Below are 17,979 nucleotides of genomic sequence, written 5' to 3'. Positions count from 1 at the left end.
GAGGAAATTGATGATATGGTTTAAGAAAATAATACATGACATTCAAAAGTAGCACAAATACACATTAGCATTACACACTGCAATATTCACAACAGGTTGAAATAGTATGAAAAGAACACACGCTACCCACAAGTCCTATTTTTCAATAAATTTAATTGGACGCTAGGGTTAAAAATATTTGCCTCGAGACTTAAAGGTGATGTTGAAGGACATGACCCAATTCTTTATTTGTTGAAAAGCCAACGGTATAAAAATTAAGATTAGAAACAACTGTAAACCTATTAAAATTATTGAATGGCAAAACGTTAATTAAAATGTTGAATAGAAAAAAAAAAGAAAAAAAGGGCAAAAACTTCAGAAAGTGCTACAATAATTGCTTTTTAAAAAAGCTTGAATACTATTCATTTTACAATCCCCATATCGTGACATTTTACCCGAAAAAGACAGCCGCAGGTTGCTAAAAGATACAAAATGCCTTAGACAAAGTTAATTCGCCAGGATTTTTTGTTTTTGTTTTAGTCACCATCTGATAAAATTGCCACTTGGACTGCTATCCACAAAGGGACAGCCTCCCAATACTTTCATCTTTCCATGTATGTGCAGGTGAGTCGATATTTTCTTTTCAAACATGAATCTATCACCACTACTGGTTCTGGCTTCACAGCCATCTGATGAAGTAATCCCATGCATACATTCTACTCACTGTGAATCCCGTGAAGTCCCTCCCAGAATGCAACATTATTATGATTATAATTATTTATAAAGTGTCAACAAATCTCTGTAAAATAGGATATATGCTCCTAAAAAATTGTATGTGATGCTGGGTCAGGGGCACAAATAAAATCACACTTCGCTACCTGGCAGCCAAGAAGGATCCAGAAATGCTTTGTGAAAAAAAAGAGATTTCACTATATTCGAAAAGGTTGTGAGTTACCATAAATGTTTCTGAGTTTTAGCTTAAAACATTATATTTATATGATTGTTCACTATGGTGTTATGGACAATGTTCAACATTTTTTACAGCCATACATGTTTGCCAACAAATATAAACACCAATGAGTCTAGCCAAATACAGCAAACTTTTGGTACAAAAATGTAAACTTTTACTGTTTAGTTTTTTTTGGTTTTTTTTTCGTTTTGTTTTTTGCTTTTCATTACTCCACATATGTAGATTTATATTCTTCCAAAATTAAAAGAGAATAACACTTTGTCAGTTCGCGTAAAAGACCAAAACTCTTTGAGAATGCCATCATTCTACTTTTCAAAACTAAGGAAGTCATTCTAATATGTTCATCTGCAGGCCATAAACACTTTTAAATAGCTGCTATTATTAGTGCTGCTTTTATATGGAATCTTGGCACCTTTAAGGGGCAGATTATTAATAGATGGACAAAAACAAGTTTAAATGAGCTTCCTGTTCTAGAGTGTGAAGTATGGAAAGTAGAAGATTATGGACAAAGAAACCTTGGATTAGGAAAGCAGACCAGATACATCAAGGAAGTGCTCAGTTTGACATTTTATTTACATCATGCCACAAGTTTATCCCTACATGCATTATCTAAAATAGGGGTGTGAAATCGTCCCCCGACAAGGGTTATAGACTCAAAGGGCTTCTTTTTGATGGGTATTATAAAATTTGTTGTACCTAAATATAGAATGTTATATTTCTAATACATTAATTAGAGGAATCATAGTTTTCTATTCAGATTTTGGAGATCATTAAAATAGTTTTAAAATCAAAGTCCTTCCTCAAATGCCCACAAATCCAACACTCCAAAATTTAATTATAACCCACTTAAGACCCTTATTTAATATTTTTGGAGAAGCTTTTCAAACTCTTTTACTCTTTGGATTAACGTTTACAATAATTTAATATTTAGATTAATATTTTAATTTTTTTGATATATTTGTATATATAAATATTTTATTTTTTTAAATTTTAATATTTTAGAAATTATTTTGAAATTTTATGCAAAATATTAACTCATTTGAAAAGCGTATGCAAAATGAATATGGATCTGAAACTTATGTTGGTTTGAGATACATGGTTCTCAGTAAGATATAAATGACTGGCATATGAAATTATGTACTTATAATTCATGTTATAAGTTATTACTGTCGCATGTGAGAGAATCCCCCCCCCCCCCCTCATAAAAAAAAATCTACAAGAGAAAGGGATATATAAACACAGGAACAAGTAAAGTTTGTAACCTAGACACAGGCCATAGGGCAAGGAAAGATTACATAATGTGGTATAGATTGTAAACAACAATGAAAGATGGGAATTGAGATTAATGGAATTACTCCCAGAGTTCAAGTAGATGAGAATAGGCAGAACACATGGCGGTGAAGTTTGAAGATTTGATGCAGGCTGGGAAATGTCCTGTGGGCGAGAGTAGGGGAATTTTTTGAGAGTAACAGAGAGCCTTAGACTGTGAGAAGTGGAGGATTCAAGCTGGAGAGTATTTGGTAGCAAGGTCAGAGATAAAAGAGTACGTAGAGCTGTGAATTGGGCTATGGAATATAAATCTTCGCCTTAACGAGAAGGGAAACTTTGTAGGCTGTAGCTGTAGCATCAGAAGAATATGTTCCGTCAGGTAGCAACACATCATATACATTAGTACTGGGTGCTAGGTGTTCACATTGTATGGGTTTTTTGGGGGTTGTTTTTTTAACTCCTTTATCTTCATATACATTGGTATTGGGTTTGCAGTTTTTCACATAGTATGTTTTTATTTAATTTTTTTTAAACTTCCTTTTCTTTCAAATTAAACACTAGGTACAAACATGTATAGTGATAGTTGAGTATTGAATGATACATGAAGTCGATGGCTGAAGTCGAAGCTACTAAAAACATAACAAGCAAACAAATGAATCAGAATTAGGGGGAGGAGAAGTGGAGACAGAAAAGGGTCACAGTACTGGCCAAGTATTTAAAGTAAGGTTGGTATATTGAGTAAAGGTTTGCTCATTTACCAAGAACTGGTCATAGAAAAGGATATATGAGGTCTATAATTGAAAGATATTAGATATTTGTGTTCTGGAGTAGTACAAACGTCAAGCCATTCCATACAGAAACGGAAACACAATTTGTATTTGGACAGTTACAGAATAGGAAGCACCAGGTTTGTCCATGTGTGCAAGATAATTTTCCTAGTCACTGCTAAAAGAATTGTCAGTAATTACGGTAAGTAAATATATTTGAGGTTGTGATAGGGATTACGGTGATAATATAGTCAAGTATAATATCTGGTACTGAGAGTTTGAACGATTAGGGCGTAAATAGATAGTTAAAAAAAAAAAATATATATATATCTACAAAGCCACAGTCTTCGTTCTTGATGCCACATGTTCCACAAATGAGACCTGCCAGTTGAGAAAATGACAGTGAGGACTGAGGCAATTCTATCTTTATGATGACAACATTGTCCACAGCTTCGAGATTAAACAGAAATGGTAAGTCAGAAGAGCTTTTAATCCTTTCCATCAAGGCGAATTTCAGTCCTAAGACTTCGGCACCTAATGTGGGGTAAAATAGAGATCTCAAACTTAAATAGGGATTTTACCAATAAATATCTATATTCCAAAAGGGTGACATCTATGCCCGCACCAATCCCTGAATAGAGTGCCAACATCAAATAATAATTTTTCAATAAATATCTATAACCAAACACGTAAAAAAGCACTGCAGAACACATTCCCCTCCTTACATTATTCTTAACATTCTGTTAGATAGCAAAAAAAAATTCCACAGTGTAAGGTACACCAAATGGAATAACAATAAACAGTGATACTAGATTTTGAGAGTTCTGTCTACAACCTTACAACCTAATTTGTTCCTGTTCTGTAAAACCAGACTACTCATGTTTCAGTGATAATTATAAATACTAATATACCAATAAAGTGAGTTCTGTACTCCGTGAAACCAGCTGTGTTTATAATAATGGGTCAACAGGAGCTTCCTGTTGGCTATGTAGTGTAAACCAAGACAATCTTGGGAATAATAAAATATATTTGGGTACTACATACGTGACAGCCAGCACTTGTGGTTAGAGGATAGCAGACTGAGTTGCAGGATAAGCATAAACCTCGTTAAATTAATTTTATAGGTGTAAGCATGCCGTGTCATGCCAGCTAGGTGCGTTTATGCCAATACAACTGTAGGCAAGTTTAAGAATAAAACAAGAGAAAGAAGTGTTGACTATTTTACAACTAATATCTACCATGGTGGTGCCGAAATGGTTCAGAAAAAAATTCTTGTATGAGTATTTACAGTCACCAAAGTGTTATTTAAAAAAATGGCCTCCTTCCAGAAAAGGCTGACAAAATGATGTAATGAATACAAAGTGGCAGTGATTCCACAGACTATAAAAAGTTGTAACACCCAAGGTTTTCGCTCTCTTACAAAAGTGTTCTGTGTACAGTAAAACAGTGAGGTAAGTAGTAGGTAGCGAGAAAGAAAACTAAGGTTTTAGGAAGTAAATTACACAATTTTAGGATTAGCCTAACTCTGTGTATCTTCAATCTCTTTCCACAGCTCTTGAGGCTGGAGGTACTAATAAAGCTATTTGTCGACACAGCCAGCTGTGTGCAGTGTATAGAACAGAATTGCCTAGGGTTACACTTATCTAAGCTAAAAGAGAAGATATATATTTATCAAGGGAGTGGAGGAGCAGGGAGCCATGCAGTTAAAATGTCCTACTTGTTATTAAATAGCCAGAGTTTGCTAAAGTGCATACACTCCCTCCCCCAGTTTCTGGGCCAAGGACACTGGATTGTGAAGCGATGTCCTCTGGGGGCCTCACCGAACATTTCTTATTCATAACTCTGCAAAATGAGGTTTGACTTCAGTAATGCCAGTGCAAACGGGAAGAATAAAGTGGCTCAATGAAAATCTACACACTGAAAGTGAAAACTAACAAACACTAAAAATAAAACAACAACAATCGAAACACAAAAACGAAAAGAGTAAAAACACTGGGAAAAAAAAACACAATAAACATCTTAATACAGCGGTGTCCTTCAGACTGATTGTAAATGTACTGCGATAAGAAGGGCGTACTGTTTTAACCCGGGAATAGTTATAAAAAATGCAAACGCAAAAAAGAAAAGAAAAGAAAGAATCTAACAATGAAACCTCTCAGTTCCCAAGCGACAGATTCATTCTGGCAAATATTAAGAGGAGGCAGAGTCACTTTCCGATTTAGACTGACTTTTAAAACAGTTTTCGCGATAATATATCTTCCCCAGTGACTCTTTCTTAGTGTATATACAAACTGCCTATGTTGAACGGGCATGGATGCACTCCTGTTAGGAATTAACCAGAGCACATTTACTGGTTTGTAAATGAATGGGATGCTTACAGCTAATGTCTACATGCATCACTTCTAATTATTACAGATGTCAGCGTTCCGGGGCTCTCCAGTTTCTGAGCTCTCTCCACCAGCCTCCTTCTGTGGTGTAATATAAAACTGTGCTTCAAAAGGAAGACAACACAATGCCATCGGAGAAGAATCAACAAAGCAACAATTCCGCATTCTGTGATAAGAATTCAAGTAGACAGGTCTCAAACAGCCGTTTCCTATGGTCTAATAAGCATGACTTGGATAACTAGCCAAGCCAGAACTAAGCTGATAGCCAGATATAAGGAGCATTGCTTATGCATTACTATGCAGATATGAAATTGTGAACTTGTGGGAAGGTTTTTCTGTGAAACTAAAGAATTTTTTCACTAACTAGAGAATTTTGGTGGACTGAAAGCAAGAACAGCAAACGTAAGGCCAAAAGAGTCAATAAGTAATCTATAACCAAAGTCGCCTATTCCAGCTTTAATTTTGAAATTGGGTTTTCAGTTTAGCAATCCTTATTTAATGAATAAACCATAATGTGTTTGAATAACTCCCAAAATTATGGTACGAGAGGTATGAGATCTGGACTGGGTGTGGGCTCCGAGGGGACATTGCAACCAGTGCGAATCATGTCACCGGAGATGCCCAAAGAGGACAAGCCCACCGATGGGCCTGCCTGTCCAGCACCCAACATAGAGGAACTTGCAGAGTGTGCCGCCGAAGTACCTGATCATAATGTATGCTGCACATGGCTCACAAGTTTAGTCATCCGCTGCCCTAAGAGAGTTCCCTGGTTTTCGTCATTCAAGAACACCAGGGAACAAAATCGGGATGGAGGTAAATTAGGACATTTCTGATTAAATCGGGACTATTGGGAGGCCTGTGTTTATGTTACTAAGTGGGGTTATATTTACTAAACTGGGAATTGTTGGGAAGTGACAAGTGGATTGCAAAATGTAGGCCAAAACAATTAAATTGAAGACATTTTCCTGCTCAGAAATGTTCCATCTTATATTATTTTTGATTAAATTTATAAAAGCATTTTCTCCACAATCCCCACTCCAGCAAATAAACCTCAAATAATCGGCATAAGCAAGCAATATACAGAGATCAAGAACATGCCTACTTGATATCTGGTGTTCGAGTAATTATTCAATATTTATTTAATGTTCTCATTAAACTCTATGGAAGGATTAAAAGCTACATTCGTGTAAACAGTAAACAAAAAATAATGGTAAAAATAAATTGGATTTGAATTATAATGGATCATTTACATTTCTGCAACAATTTGGAATGCCATACAAACCATCAAAATCATACAGTTTGATATGTCGCCATATTGTATGAAAACACTTCTATACCATCAACAGAGAATGTCAGCTGCTGGTGTCAATGGCAAAAGCCGAAGGGATAAAGAGTAAAGCTGATAATAGTTGCTGGTGTCTGCACTCATCCAGACCTTGTGATGGCACGGGTTCATTTGCTGTTTAGAATTTAGGATGCTTGAGCAGTGAAGCACATCAATAAATACTTGACTGATCCCTTAAAAAATCTGATTAATTGCCCCTTTAAGATACATTGATCCTTGGAATATCAGCATCCCGAAAACCACTCTCACCATAAATTAAACAAGTTCAGAGACAAAATTAATTATAGACAAGGATTGACTGGGAACTTCCATGCATCTGCTCATTACATGGATCCTTAAAATTGACTTAATATTTATTTAATTGAGTTATTAAAGAAAAGTATAAATAGACCTACGTCTTTCTTGGTGACGTGTAGCTGTCTGTGTTTCATCTCTGTGCACGAGTAGTATTCTGATTATGCAGTGTCCGAATAGGTAAGATCACCCCAGTTTACGGTGCAACTAACAACAATTTGTTGTGTGACCTCCTGTCATTCTTCTAGCCTTTCAGAAAGTTTCTCGTTACTGATTAGAACTCCTGAATTTCCATAGAGGTTAAAGGGACACTATAGTCACCAGAAAAACAACAGCGTAATATAATGTTCTGGTGAGTATAGTCAGTCCCTGCAGGCTTCTTAATGTAAACACAGCCTTTTCAGAGAACATTGGTGCTTAGGAACATCACTAGTGGAAGTCACTTGTGGCAGACTTAATGCATCTCTATGAGGAGATGCTGATTGGCGCAGTGCGGCATATTACCGCGCATGCACAACAGCTTCCGGTGCTTTCCTATGGAAAAGCATTGGATTGGCTGGGATCATCAAGTCTAATTATCTCAGCCATGGAGTGGGCAGAGACCCGCACAGCACTGAAAATAAGGTTAAAACCTTTTTAACAGGCGGCAAGGGGCCGGACTTGTACGCCGTGTTTTTTTTAAAACTAAAGTGTCAGGAATACACATTTGTATTCCCGACACAATAGTGTTCCTTTAATATGAAATCAACATCAAACAGATAAAAAAAAAAATTATCAGCTGGGTGCAGTGGCATGGTCCTTTTAACCCTCCAATGTAAAGCATTTTTTTTTTTTTTTAGAATTACAAGGTTACCTCCATCTCTAGTGGATGTCTTCCTGACTTCTCCACGACAGGCATGACTGGAGGTGGAGAGTTGAGCAGCGCTAAGGGAGCATTGCTGCTGGAAAAGGCTAAGTAAAACTTTTATTTTTATTAATTTTTATTGTAAACAGGAGTGGGGGGGAGGAGAGAGGGGGGGAAACTATTTATATACAGGGATAGGGGCACTATAGCACTCTACAGGTTAGTATTCCTAATGCTATAGAGTTCATTCAACACTTGGTAGTACTAGTATTGGCATTCTTTTGATCCTTAGCAATCTATTTCTTGCATTTCATTCATGCTTCAGACATAGTCTCAATAAAAATGGTGACACCATTCACTAAACCATGAATTGTCAAGAACTCCCCAGGAAACAGCACATGTAATACCAGAATAGCCGCCCTAGCTGAAAATATAGCTGTGTTGGATTTTTTATTTTTTTTTGTCCAGCTAAAAATGTGCTATTACCTGATGAATACCCAGCGTTCCAGTTTAGTAAATAATTCTGATTGAATAGAACTAACCAACCAATCAAAATAAAGTCACTATTTTCTTTATATAATAATGCAGAACTAGCATTTGCGTGCACAAAATTGCCATACGCTAATGATGTTGAGTATTTACACGATAAATGTGCTAGCAGCTCTAGTGTCTTGTTCATGTTATCACAGTGATGATAGTATAGATTGGTATTACAGTTATGTTTGAATTGTAGAATGTTCAGCCAGTCCTTAGTCCACAGATATCTAGAGTGCCAACTTAGCCGTCATTGCACAATCTGGTCTGTCTCAATCTTTATCAAGCGTAATGTTTCTTTGGATGTTTTGCCGCTCTCTCCTGTTCTTTTAACACCTTCAGCACAAAAAATTTCCGCATAGTCGCTTAAGTTATGAAACATCTGTCATGGGCCCTTAGGGGGTGAAATTGCTAATGACGGGAATTCGAATTTCCGTGGAGAAATACAATTCAGCCCAAATGTACTTTCAAGATTCCTGTCCTTAGTGTTGAGATTAATAAATGCCTCGAAAAAGATGACATTGGCAACATGATTCACCTTAACTATGGCAAATTGTAACTCACATCACGCTCAGTGTTCACGAAACTATAAGTATTTGGAGGTAAAATTCACTTTTCTTAAATTAAATGGAATGAAAGAAGACAAGTTTGAACAAAATGAAGATTTCAGCAATTTCAGAGGCACAACTGCAATATTATTCTTTGCCAGCACTGCACTAAGGGATCTGCTGTACCATATCTGACCTGCTTATTAGACTAATGGCGGTGAGTAGACACTGGGTTTATGACTGCGGACATCATACTGAGAGAATGATGTACACCTCAAAGGGTTCATCTGACTTGGCTCTCTCTCAATTAAGCAATGGTTAGAATACAGGGCTGAACAAAATGATATGTCATTTCTGGAGCCAGACTGATATCTTTAAAAGCCAGCAGTAAAATCTTAGGATCCCTCCAGTTTTATTAGAAAGTATCAGATAATAGAAATCAGACCTCATTCAAGTGCGAAGTTGTGTTTAGTCAAGCAAATAATCTGCTCATCTGTAGTGCTCAATTTCTACGTACATTTTAACGTGTTTTATTTCCCAAAGCAGCTTATTTACTTGACAATGGATTGTGGTGAACTGTGGGAAAATTCTATATTTGCATGCTGTGCCAGGCTACGGAGGAAAGAAAGACTTTTAAACAAAACAGAATTAGATACATTTATGTGGAGTGTAGGATCTGTGGAAACAATCTAAAAAGCTCTGACACCGTGGGTGGAATCCCCAAAACCCACAACCAAAAAATTCTAAATGTATACATGCATAAGGTGGAGCTGGTAAGATTGATAAATATTTACATCTATAAAAAAAGAGGATAAGAGAAAACAGAAATAGTGTAATATTGCCGGTACAAATATAATTAAAATATATAGGGTTTCAATCACAAGAATAGAGCCAAGGTCTTGTAGCTTGCATGTGTAGTACAGCGGGACCATTACTAGGATGCCCACATCCTTCTTCCACAAAATTACTTTATTGAGAGTTAAATAAAATAAAACTAAAAATGTACTTGCAAAGATATTTTAGAAAGTCAATGTTTAGAAAATCCTGGCAAATGCCCAGTAATCCCGAATTCAAATGTATTTAACTCTCAATAAAGTAATTGGAAATAATATCAGACTCCGACCATTATTGGCACTACAAAGCACCAGGACGCAAGGACTTCTGGAAAACAACCCTGATTATTCCCTGCAAGGAAGTGTCTTGACGGGAAGAAGGATGAGGGCGTCCTGGTAATGGTCCCGCTGTACTGCACATACAAGCCACCTTGGCTCTACTCTTGTGAGTGAAACCCTACACATTTCCATTATATTTGTACAGGCCATATTACACTATTTCCATTTTCTCTTATCCACTTTTTTATAGATGTAAATATTTATCAATCTTACCAGCTCCACCTTATGTATGTATACAATTCAGTTACCAATTAGAATGTGTATTTCTCTCCTAAGAGACAGACCCTAATTAATGAAATAGACTACCACCCTTTGCACAAAACTAGATGAATGACAGGATTACAGTATGATCCAGCACATAGAATTGTGTAACACAGAGGACTGATAGGTAACGTATACCGGACCTTAGAATGGCCGGACTAACGTACCAAAGAATAGTCAGGAATAGCCGAGGTCAAGGGAAACAGAAAGAGACACAATGATAAGGAAAAGTCAGGAGTCAGGGATGCCAGAAAACAGGGAAGTCAAAAACAATGGAAAAGTTAAATAACCAGAATTACCAGAATCAATAACGCGTTCTCGGACAACCACAAGGGAAACCACGACAGGGCACTGAGCAGGATGAGAACTGGGCCTAAATACCCCTCCTCTAGATCTGATAGGTTGTAACCGGCCTTTGACCCCAAAGGCAGTTACCTGGTTTTCATTTGCATAATTGCTGCTCAGCATAAACCCTTCTGTGGATTAGGTTGCTGCTCGGCACAACTTTTCCTGTTTGGACAGTAAAAGCCATTAACCACATTTCTATAAGCGGATGAATACGTGAAATTAAGTCTTCAGATATGGGAACTATGCATAAATGTTTACCTTAAAGGGATACTGAATTCACCATTATTATTATTATTTTATTATTTATATAGCGCCATCAGATTCCGTAGCGCTGTAAAATGGGTTTAAATTCTTCATCTCAATAAAGTGGTTATAGTGTCTAAAGTCCCCTGGTGCTGTTTTTCCATCAGCATTAAACTGTTTTTAATGCTAAAAAAGCATTAGCAACTCATCCCCTTGGAGCAGTTTGGGCTAATGGGCTAAGGAGGAATCATTAGCATGAGCCACAATGGATGGCTATGATTGGCTGAGTGTGTCAGCTGACCGCATTTGGATTCTCACAGTGCCATTTCTGGTATGAAATGGTATGGCAGATGTAAGTGTGTGATCTATGCTTTAGCCATACCCCAGTGGGAGCAGGGCTGGGGGAATGCAGGGAACCTCATTCAGTGATAAACTGTTCGAAAATTGTTTAACACTGAATGGAGGAACAGTGCCAGGAGACTCCAGGCACCATAACCAATTCAATGAGATGTAATAGCCAAGGTGCCTACATTGTTACTTTAATAGGATGTTGATGAAAATATTGCATAATTGGAATGACCTGCTCCAAGCTCATTATAGCGCAATAATCCTTTGTATTGTTGAAATCAATAATTCTATACAATTAAGTACAGTGATGGCTAAAACTGTCTGGCACCCCTGACTATCACTGAAGGCCAGTGGTACTAATTACTGGTCTATAGCAACATTTTTCCCAAATGACTGATTCCATTGCTCACATTACCATGCTATATGCACTGTCTAAACAGTAGAAAGAATTCTTGATCGAAAGATCATATTCTTGTTACGGGAACTGAGAAGTTTAAAACTTTTAACCGGAGTTTCAGCACGTGTTCTATCACTTCCAAGAGCTTGACCAGATAGACCCTCAGGGTCTCGTGTGACCTAAAATTCTATGATTTTTCCGTACATTTATTCCACTTGTAATTCCGAGAGGATATCCAAGTGCCAGCACAGGTGATCTGATACGAGTGATCTGCGTCCAGCCTTGCCAAACTCTTCACAATCATTTAAGGTCTTCATAAAGAAACGGGGCTTTCTTATTATAGAATAAATATGGGTTTAATGCTAGAGGTGCAAGTTTAGATTAAATGAATAAAATCAACCAATCTGTAGATCGGAGGTAGCTAACATAGGCCTCGATTTTATATTTTGACTATGCCCTTCAAATGATTTTATATCTGTGGATAAGCTTTTCATTTGATTTTATATTTTTTGGATACATTTTTAAAATGATTTAAATTTTGTAAAATATGTTAACGTGTTGATATTTTTTGATACATTGATATACTTTTCACTATATGCCATATTTTGTATATGTTAATATTTTGAAGAAAATACGCATTTTAAAAGCTTATCCAGAAATATTAAATCAAGGCCATATCTTGTTAGTTATGGTAACAACTTAGAACATACAAAACCATCCCCGGTGATTTTCCATTTCTCTTTAAGGTGACTGACCAGCATTGTGTAGTTCTACAAATTTTACAGCCCTACTTAATGGCCAACTTTTAAAAAAAAGTTTCCAGTCATCGCAACAATATTTTGTCAAAAGAAAATAAACAAAAAGTGTAACATTTCATTTTAATGCAGCTCACACTGGCTGGAGAGAGGTTGCAAAGTAACACAGGGGGATTATTGTCTAAACTGTGCTTTCTTGAAACTTTAAAACCAGATGTGCCAAATTAAGCAGCTCCATAATTCTTTGTTTAACAAAGATAAAGTACTATTTCACCCCCCCCCCCCAGCTATTGCAACATTGAGGTTCCTGCATTCCTAGAATCCTTATCTTTGTCTATGCCAATACTACAGATAAGTAGCAGGGCACCACTTGACTCTCAATTCACTCTTTGCTTCTGCACTCCATTTTAACATTGGAATGCTAAGTATCTGTTAAATAGCCGCTGTGTTTTTCCTGGTGTACCACTCAGAAAACAAATTACTATTAAAGGGACACTATAGTCACCTGAACAACTTTAGCTTAATGAAGCAGTTTTGGTGTATAGAACATGCCCCTGCAGCCTCACTGCTCAATCCTCTGCCATTTAGGAGTTAAATCCCTTTGTTTATGAACCCTAGTCACACCTCCCTGCATGTGACTTGCACAGCCTTCCATAAACACTTCCTGTAAAGAGAGCCCTATTTAGGCTTTCTTTATTGCAAGTTCTGTTTAATTAAGATGTTCTTATCCCCTGCTATGTTAATAGCTTGCTAGACCCTGCAAGAGGTCTAGCAAGCTATTAAAGTTCCATTTAGAGATTGAGATACAATTATTTAAGGTAAATTACATCTGTTTGAAAGTGAAACCAGTTTTTTTCATGCAGGCTTTGTCAATCATGGCTAGGGGAGGTGTGGCTAGGGCTGCATAAACAGAAACAAAGTGATTTAACTCCTAGATGACAGTGAATTGAGCAGTGGAATTGCAGGGTAATGATCTATAGACTAAAACTGCTTTATTTAGCAAAATTAATTTAGGTGACTATAGTGGTCCTTTAAAATAAACAACTTTTAATACATATCCTTTAGATTGTAAGCTCATAGTCACGACCCTCTACCTTTTGTATTGGTCTGTTTTATACTGTCTTTGTCCCGATTGTACAGCGCTGCAGAACATGTTGGCGCTTTATACATTTTATAAGAATAATAATAATGTAATAAGCCTGATTTTTGTGTGTGTGTTGGAGGTGGGAGGTGGGTGGGACTACAGGTCGTACTATACAATGTGAAGGACATATATCTCATTGCATAATTGTTTAACTACAACTCCTATGTTGCTTTGTGAAGCCTTGTGGCTGGTCCATGGGTGTTGCAGTTGTACATAAGTTAAGCTCCCCAGGTTATCCATTACCCAGCTTCCCTCTCTGAAACAGATGATGACAGCCCAAAACCCTTAATACTGTTCTAATTTGTTCTCCAGCCTGGGACTCATTAGGAAACTCAACAGCCACTAAATCTCCTTTGATTTCCTATTGATTTGTCCCACATCAGTGACATGAAGGAACTTGTTTGAAAAGTCATAAATCTCTCCAAGTTGTTTAAACCTTCAGAATGAAAGGCATGCACAGACACAGAGGGTTAATTCTGCTGTAAAGTCCCATGCTTGTGCTATGAGCTCTCTGTTCAGGAACCTGTACTCCAGCCTTACAACTAAACAAAAAAAAAAAAAAAGAATATAGCCTAGCCTCAGGTCAGCTCTGGAATTCAATAACTGGAAGTGTTGAAATGCAGGGCTTTTGAAATTGGTGTATTTACAAAATGGGCAATTCTCTGTAGAGTTCTCCAAAAGCTAATAACAGTTCACATACTTGGAAGACCTGGCTGACAGAAATCTTTCACGTCATGTGTTCTACCCACTAAAAATATACAAAAATGATATGTTTCCCTTCAAAATCACAACACTAAATACATACTCCAAACTGCTTCAAAGTGCTCATAGAAACCATTAAAATGACTTAAAACAGCAATTCATGGTTTGTACATTGCAATTACACACAACGCACTTTTTCCGTTTTATATATATATATACACACACACACACACACACACACACACACACACACACACACACACACACGCAGACACACACCACATGCAGCTATGGATTGTGGGATATGTAGTTGTAGGCACAACAGGTGGTGTGCCACTCCTGTTCTAGATTATGAATGCTCACACTGAATTATTTAGCATTTTTATCAAAATAAGCATAGCTGGCTGATGGGATTTGTGTAATATTGTCTGTATCAAGAGATACTATATATCCAATATATCCTATGATCCTCAACTTTTTTTTATTCTATAAATCCTGGATATATTCCTTGGCTCCAGTGTGTGGTTACTAATACTTAATCTCTTTCCTAAAAAAAAAAAAAAATGCATCCTTATCATTTACTTGAGAGCTATTTGGACTATTGGGCAGTTTACATCACTTGTGAAAGTAACTTCTCTCCTCTCTGTATAATATATGAATATCTTTGCTGATGCATGGGTCTTAACAGGTTTTTTTGGATGCAGTAGAGAAAAGGGGTGGCTATGGGACCTGGAGCCCTCCTCCAAATAAAAAAAAAACCTTTCATTTAGACTTGCCTATTGTAACATGTAGCATCAAAGCCTGGCTGAGGAGTTGTGAATACCATCTCTGCCTGGGGATGGATTAGGTTCTACAAACACACAGTGCAGTCTGTATTTCAACCTGATATTTTATGCAATCCCTTACAATATATGGTTTATTTTTTACATTTTATTATTTAACACAATTATCAATAAGCTGTAACCAAGGACCTCAAATTGCTTTTCTGTTTGACAAATTTATGGTATTTAACACCTTCAATACCCATAACTGTTCTTTGCATTGCAGTCAATTTAAACACACAGCATTGGAGATTAAGTGAAAATGTGACTGGCTATTATACTGATAAGAAATACAATCACACTGTGCTGCCCAGCTCTGTCTGTAAATATCAGCTGAACTGCATGCAGACAGGATAAACTACAACCCACTTGTAGTGGCATGAAGTTCTGCCCCCTCCAACCTTGGCACTTTGAAGGGCTCCATACCCATGTGCCCCAGGAACCTAGTCTGTGGTGGTCTGAAGCCCCTCGATAAAGTGATATTTATGAGTTTTGTGAAGTTAAGAGCACACCCCAACCTCCAGTCCCTGAGCTCAGTCAATGCCTCCATTACCTTGCAGGAGTAGGTGTGATGGACTGGGTCCACATTCATGATCTCCTCCACCGTGCCAGTAAGCACGATGTTCGCCTCTTCTTCTCTCTTCTCCAGGTCTCTCTCAGGACAAAGTCCCCGACTCATCCCCAGACACACAGCCACCAGCCCAACTAGAGTCCACAGAGCCACCATGTCTGGAGCTCACCACCTTCCTTCTCCCCAGGTCCACAGTGAAGACAGGAGCATTCAAGGCAAGTGGGAGAATGTGACAGCAAGCTCTGCTATGAGGACTTCCCCTGGCTCTGCTGCAGCTCCAGCAAAGAAAGAGAGAGAAAAAAACCTTCTCCACTTGGAGAGCAGACAAACCCACCCAGGAGGAGGGAGGAGATCTTAGTGCTACTCTGCAAAGAGAGCAATGTGAGGTCTTCTTCACAGGGACAGGGCTGGTGGGGGGGATTTGCATGCAATCTGAATTACTGATAAGCCCCCCAGGGAAGAGGGGGGGGGGGAGTGTTGGTGGCTGTGCCTTCCCTCCTTTCTGATTATATCCCTTTCCCAGCCCCTCTCTCAGTGTCTCCTGATTGCAGGCTCTTAGGGAAAAAAAGTACAGGAATACAAAAAACGCCACCTCCAGGAAATGCAGCTCAAATCAGGTTAATGGATAATCTGAGAGCAACGTGATCTGCTTGCTAAAGGTGCACATGCAACAGGGGCTGTTGTTGCAAGTGAAGCTTTTCTGACTGTGTTGGCTGAGTTCCCAGAGCTCAAGTGACTTCACACTGGGAGGAAGATGGAGGACCTCAGTAGCCCAGGGCTGCAGGGCAGATCTTGTAGCAGGATAGCAGAGGGAGTTCCCTGCAGTCACAGATTTCCAAAGGTAACACCCGCAGCAGCAGGGTGTGTGTCCAGTGCTTGGTAAAGGTTTACTGAAGCTGCAGCCCTGGGGGCAGAGTGCTGGGAGCCAGGCTGTCAGCTCACAGGAGATACAGTTCAGTAATATTGTATCAGGGATGCTGAGGGCAGGTTTAACAATAGATACATTTTATGGAATGTCTAATGAAAATATTGACAATAATAATATTCAGCAGATGACACAGTGGCAGTACAGCGCTGCGTATAATGGCCACTGCGGGGAGTACACACTGCTATAGCCGATCTTGTAGTAATGTGGGGTACAGCAGTACCCCATGTACAAATCCCTTATCAGTATGTGGAATTAGAGCATCTACAATAGGATTAGGTGTAGTGGGAGATGGGGTACATTTGGCTGAGAGTTATGAGAGTTACAATCCACAGCTTCTTAAAAGCAGGTATCACTTTATCCCCCCTTAAACCATAGGTCCTTAACGTGTTCTAACACCCACAAAACTAAGCCCCTACCTCTAAACACAGCCAAACGATTCTAGACATGTCTTCCTAACCCTTAGTCCCCAGAAGTGCAGTTTGCAAACAAACCTAATCCTTGTGATCCTATTCTTAAGTCCCCCTGCACTTTTTTGTCCTTAACCCTGATCAGCCCTAAACCCTAAGATCTCCACAACCTTAAATTACCCCTAATTTTAAACTCCTTAACCCTAAACTATTATATCTAATCTACCAGCATTAACAACCACATTCAATAATTTTTTTTCCATAATGTATTTACTTTTTAACAGTGATAACAGTAAACAAGTGCATATAGATTACTTCAGAAGTAATCAGGGGTCACAAATTTTTTTACAGACCTGTAATGATTCTATTTCTCCTTATCATTTATAGTATTGTGAACACATCCACTCCCAGTAGCCTTGCTAATACGTTGGAGCCCAATCTATAGTAGTAGGAGCTCCATAGCCAGATTAAGGCAGTTACACTGGGCCCCAGGCAAAAAGATACTTAACCCTATTAGGGAGAGATGTTAGCAGTAAAAAGAGGGAAGTGCTCATGCCATTGTACAGAACACTGGTTAGACCTCACTTGGAGTATTGTACGCAGTACTGGAGACCGTATCTCCAGAAGGACACTGATACTTTAGAGAGAGTTCAGAGAAGGGCTACTAAACTGGTTCATGGATTGCTGGATAAAACTTACCAGGAAAGGTTAAAGGAACTTAACATGTATAGCTTGGAGGAAAAACGAGACAGGGGGGATATGATAGAAACATTTAAATACATAAAGGGAATCAACACAGTAAAGGAGGAGACTATATTTAATAGAAGAAAAACTACCACAACAAGAGGACATAGTCTTAAATTAGAGGGACAAAGGTTTTAAAATAATATAATGAAGTATTACTTTACTGAGAGGGTAGTGGATGCATGGAATAGCCTTCCAGCT

The 17,979-nt window shown here is 38.1% G+C and overlaps 1 protein-coding gene across 9 annotated transcripts in view; it reads right to left on the bottom strand.

Moving 5' to 3' along the window:
• The window catches only part of AGRN (agrin), a 379,838-nt gene extending 363,731 nt beyond the window's left edge, over positions 1-16,107 (bottom strand). For 3 of the 9 annotated variants that reach the window (XM_063436014.1, XM_063436017.1, XM_063436016.1), the window contains exon 1: positions 15,682-16,107. In XM_063436014.1, the coding sequence (XP_063292084.1) occupies positions 15,682-15,855 (174 nt within the window). In that variant the 5' untranslated portion in view covers positions 15,856-16,107. The remainder of the gene's footprint in view (positions 1-15,681) is intronic. The other 6 variants (XM_063436015.1, XM_063436022.1, XM_063436018.1 and 3 more) reach the window with 3 other exon arrangements.
• Between the last annotated feature and the right edge of the window lie 1,872 nt (positions 16,108-17,979).

This window comes from Pelobates fuscus, chromosome 11, assembly GCF_036172605.1.
Source record: "Pelobates fuscus isolate aPelFus1 chromosome 11, aPelFus1.pri, whole genome shotgun sequence".
NCBI classification, from domain to species: Eukaryota; Metazoa; Chordata; class Amphibia; order Anura; family Pelobatidae; genus Pelobates; species Pelobates fuscus.
The sequence above is the reverse complement of the archived record's forward strand: the minus strand, read 5'-3'. Positions and strand labels throughout refer to the sequence as shown.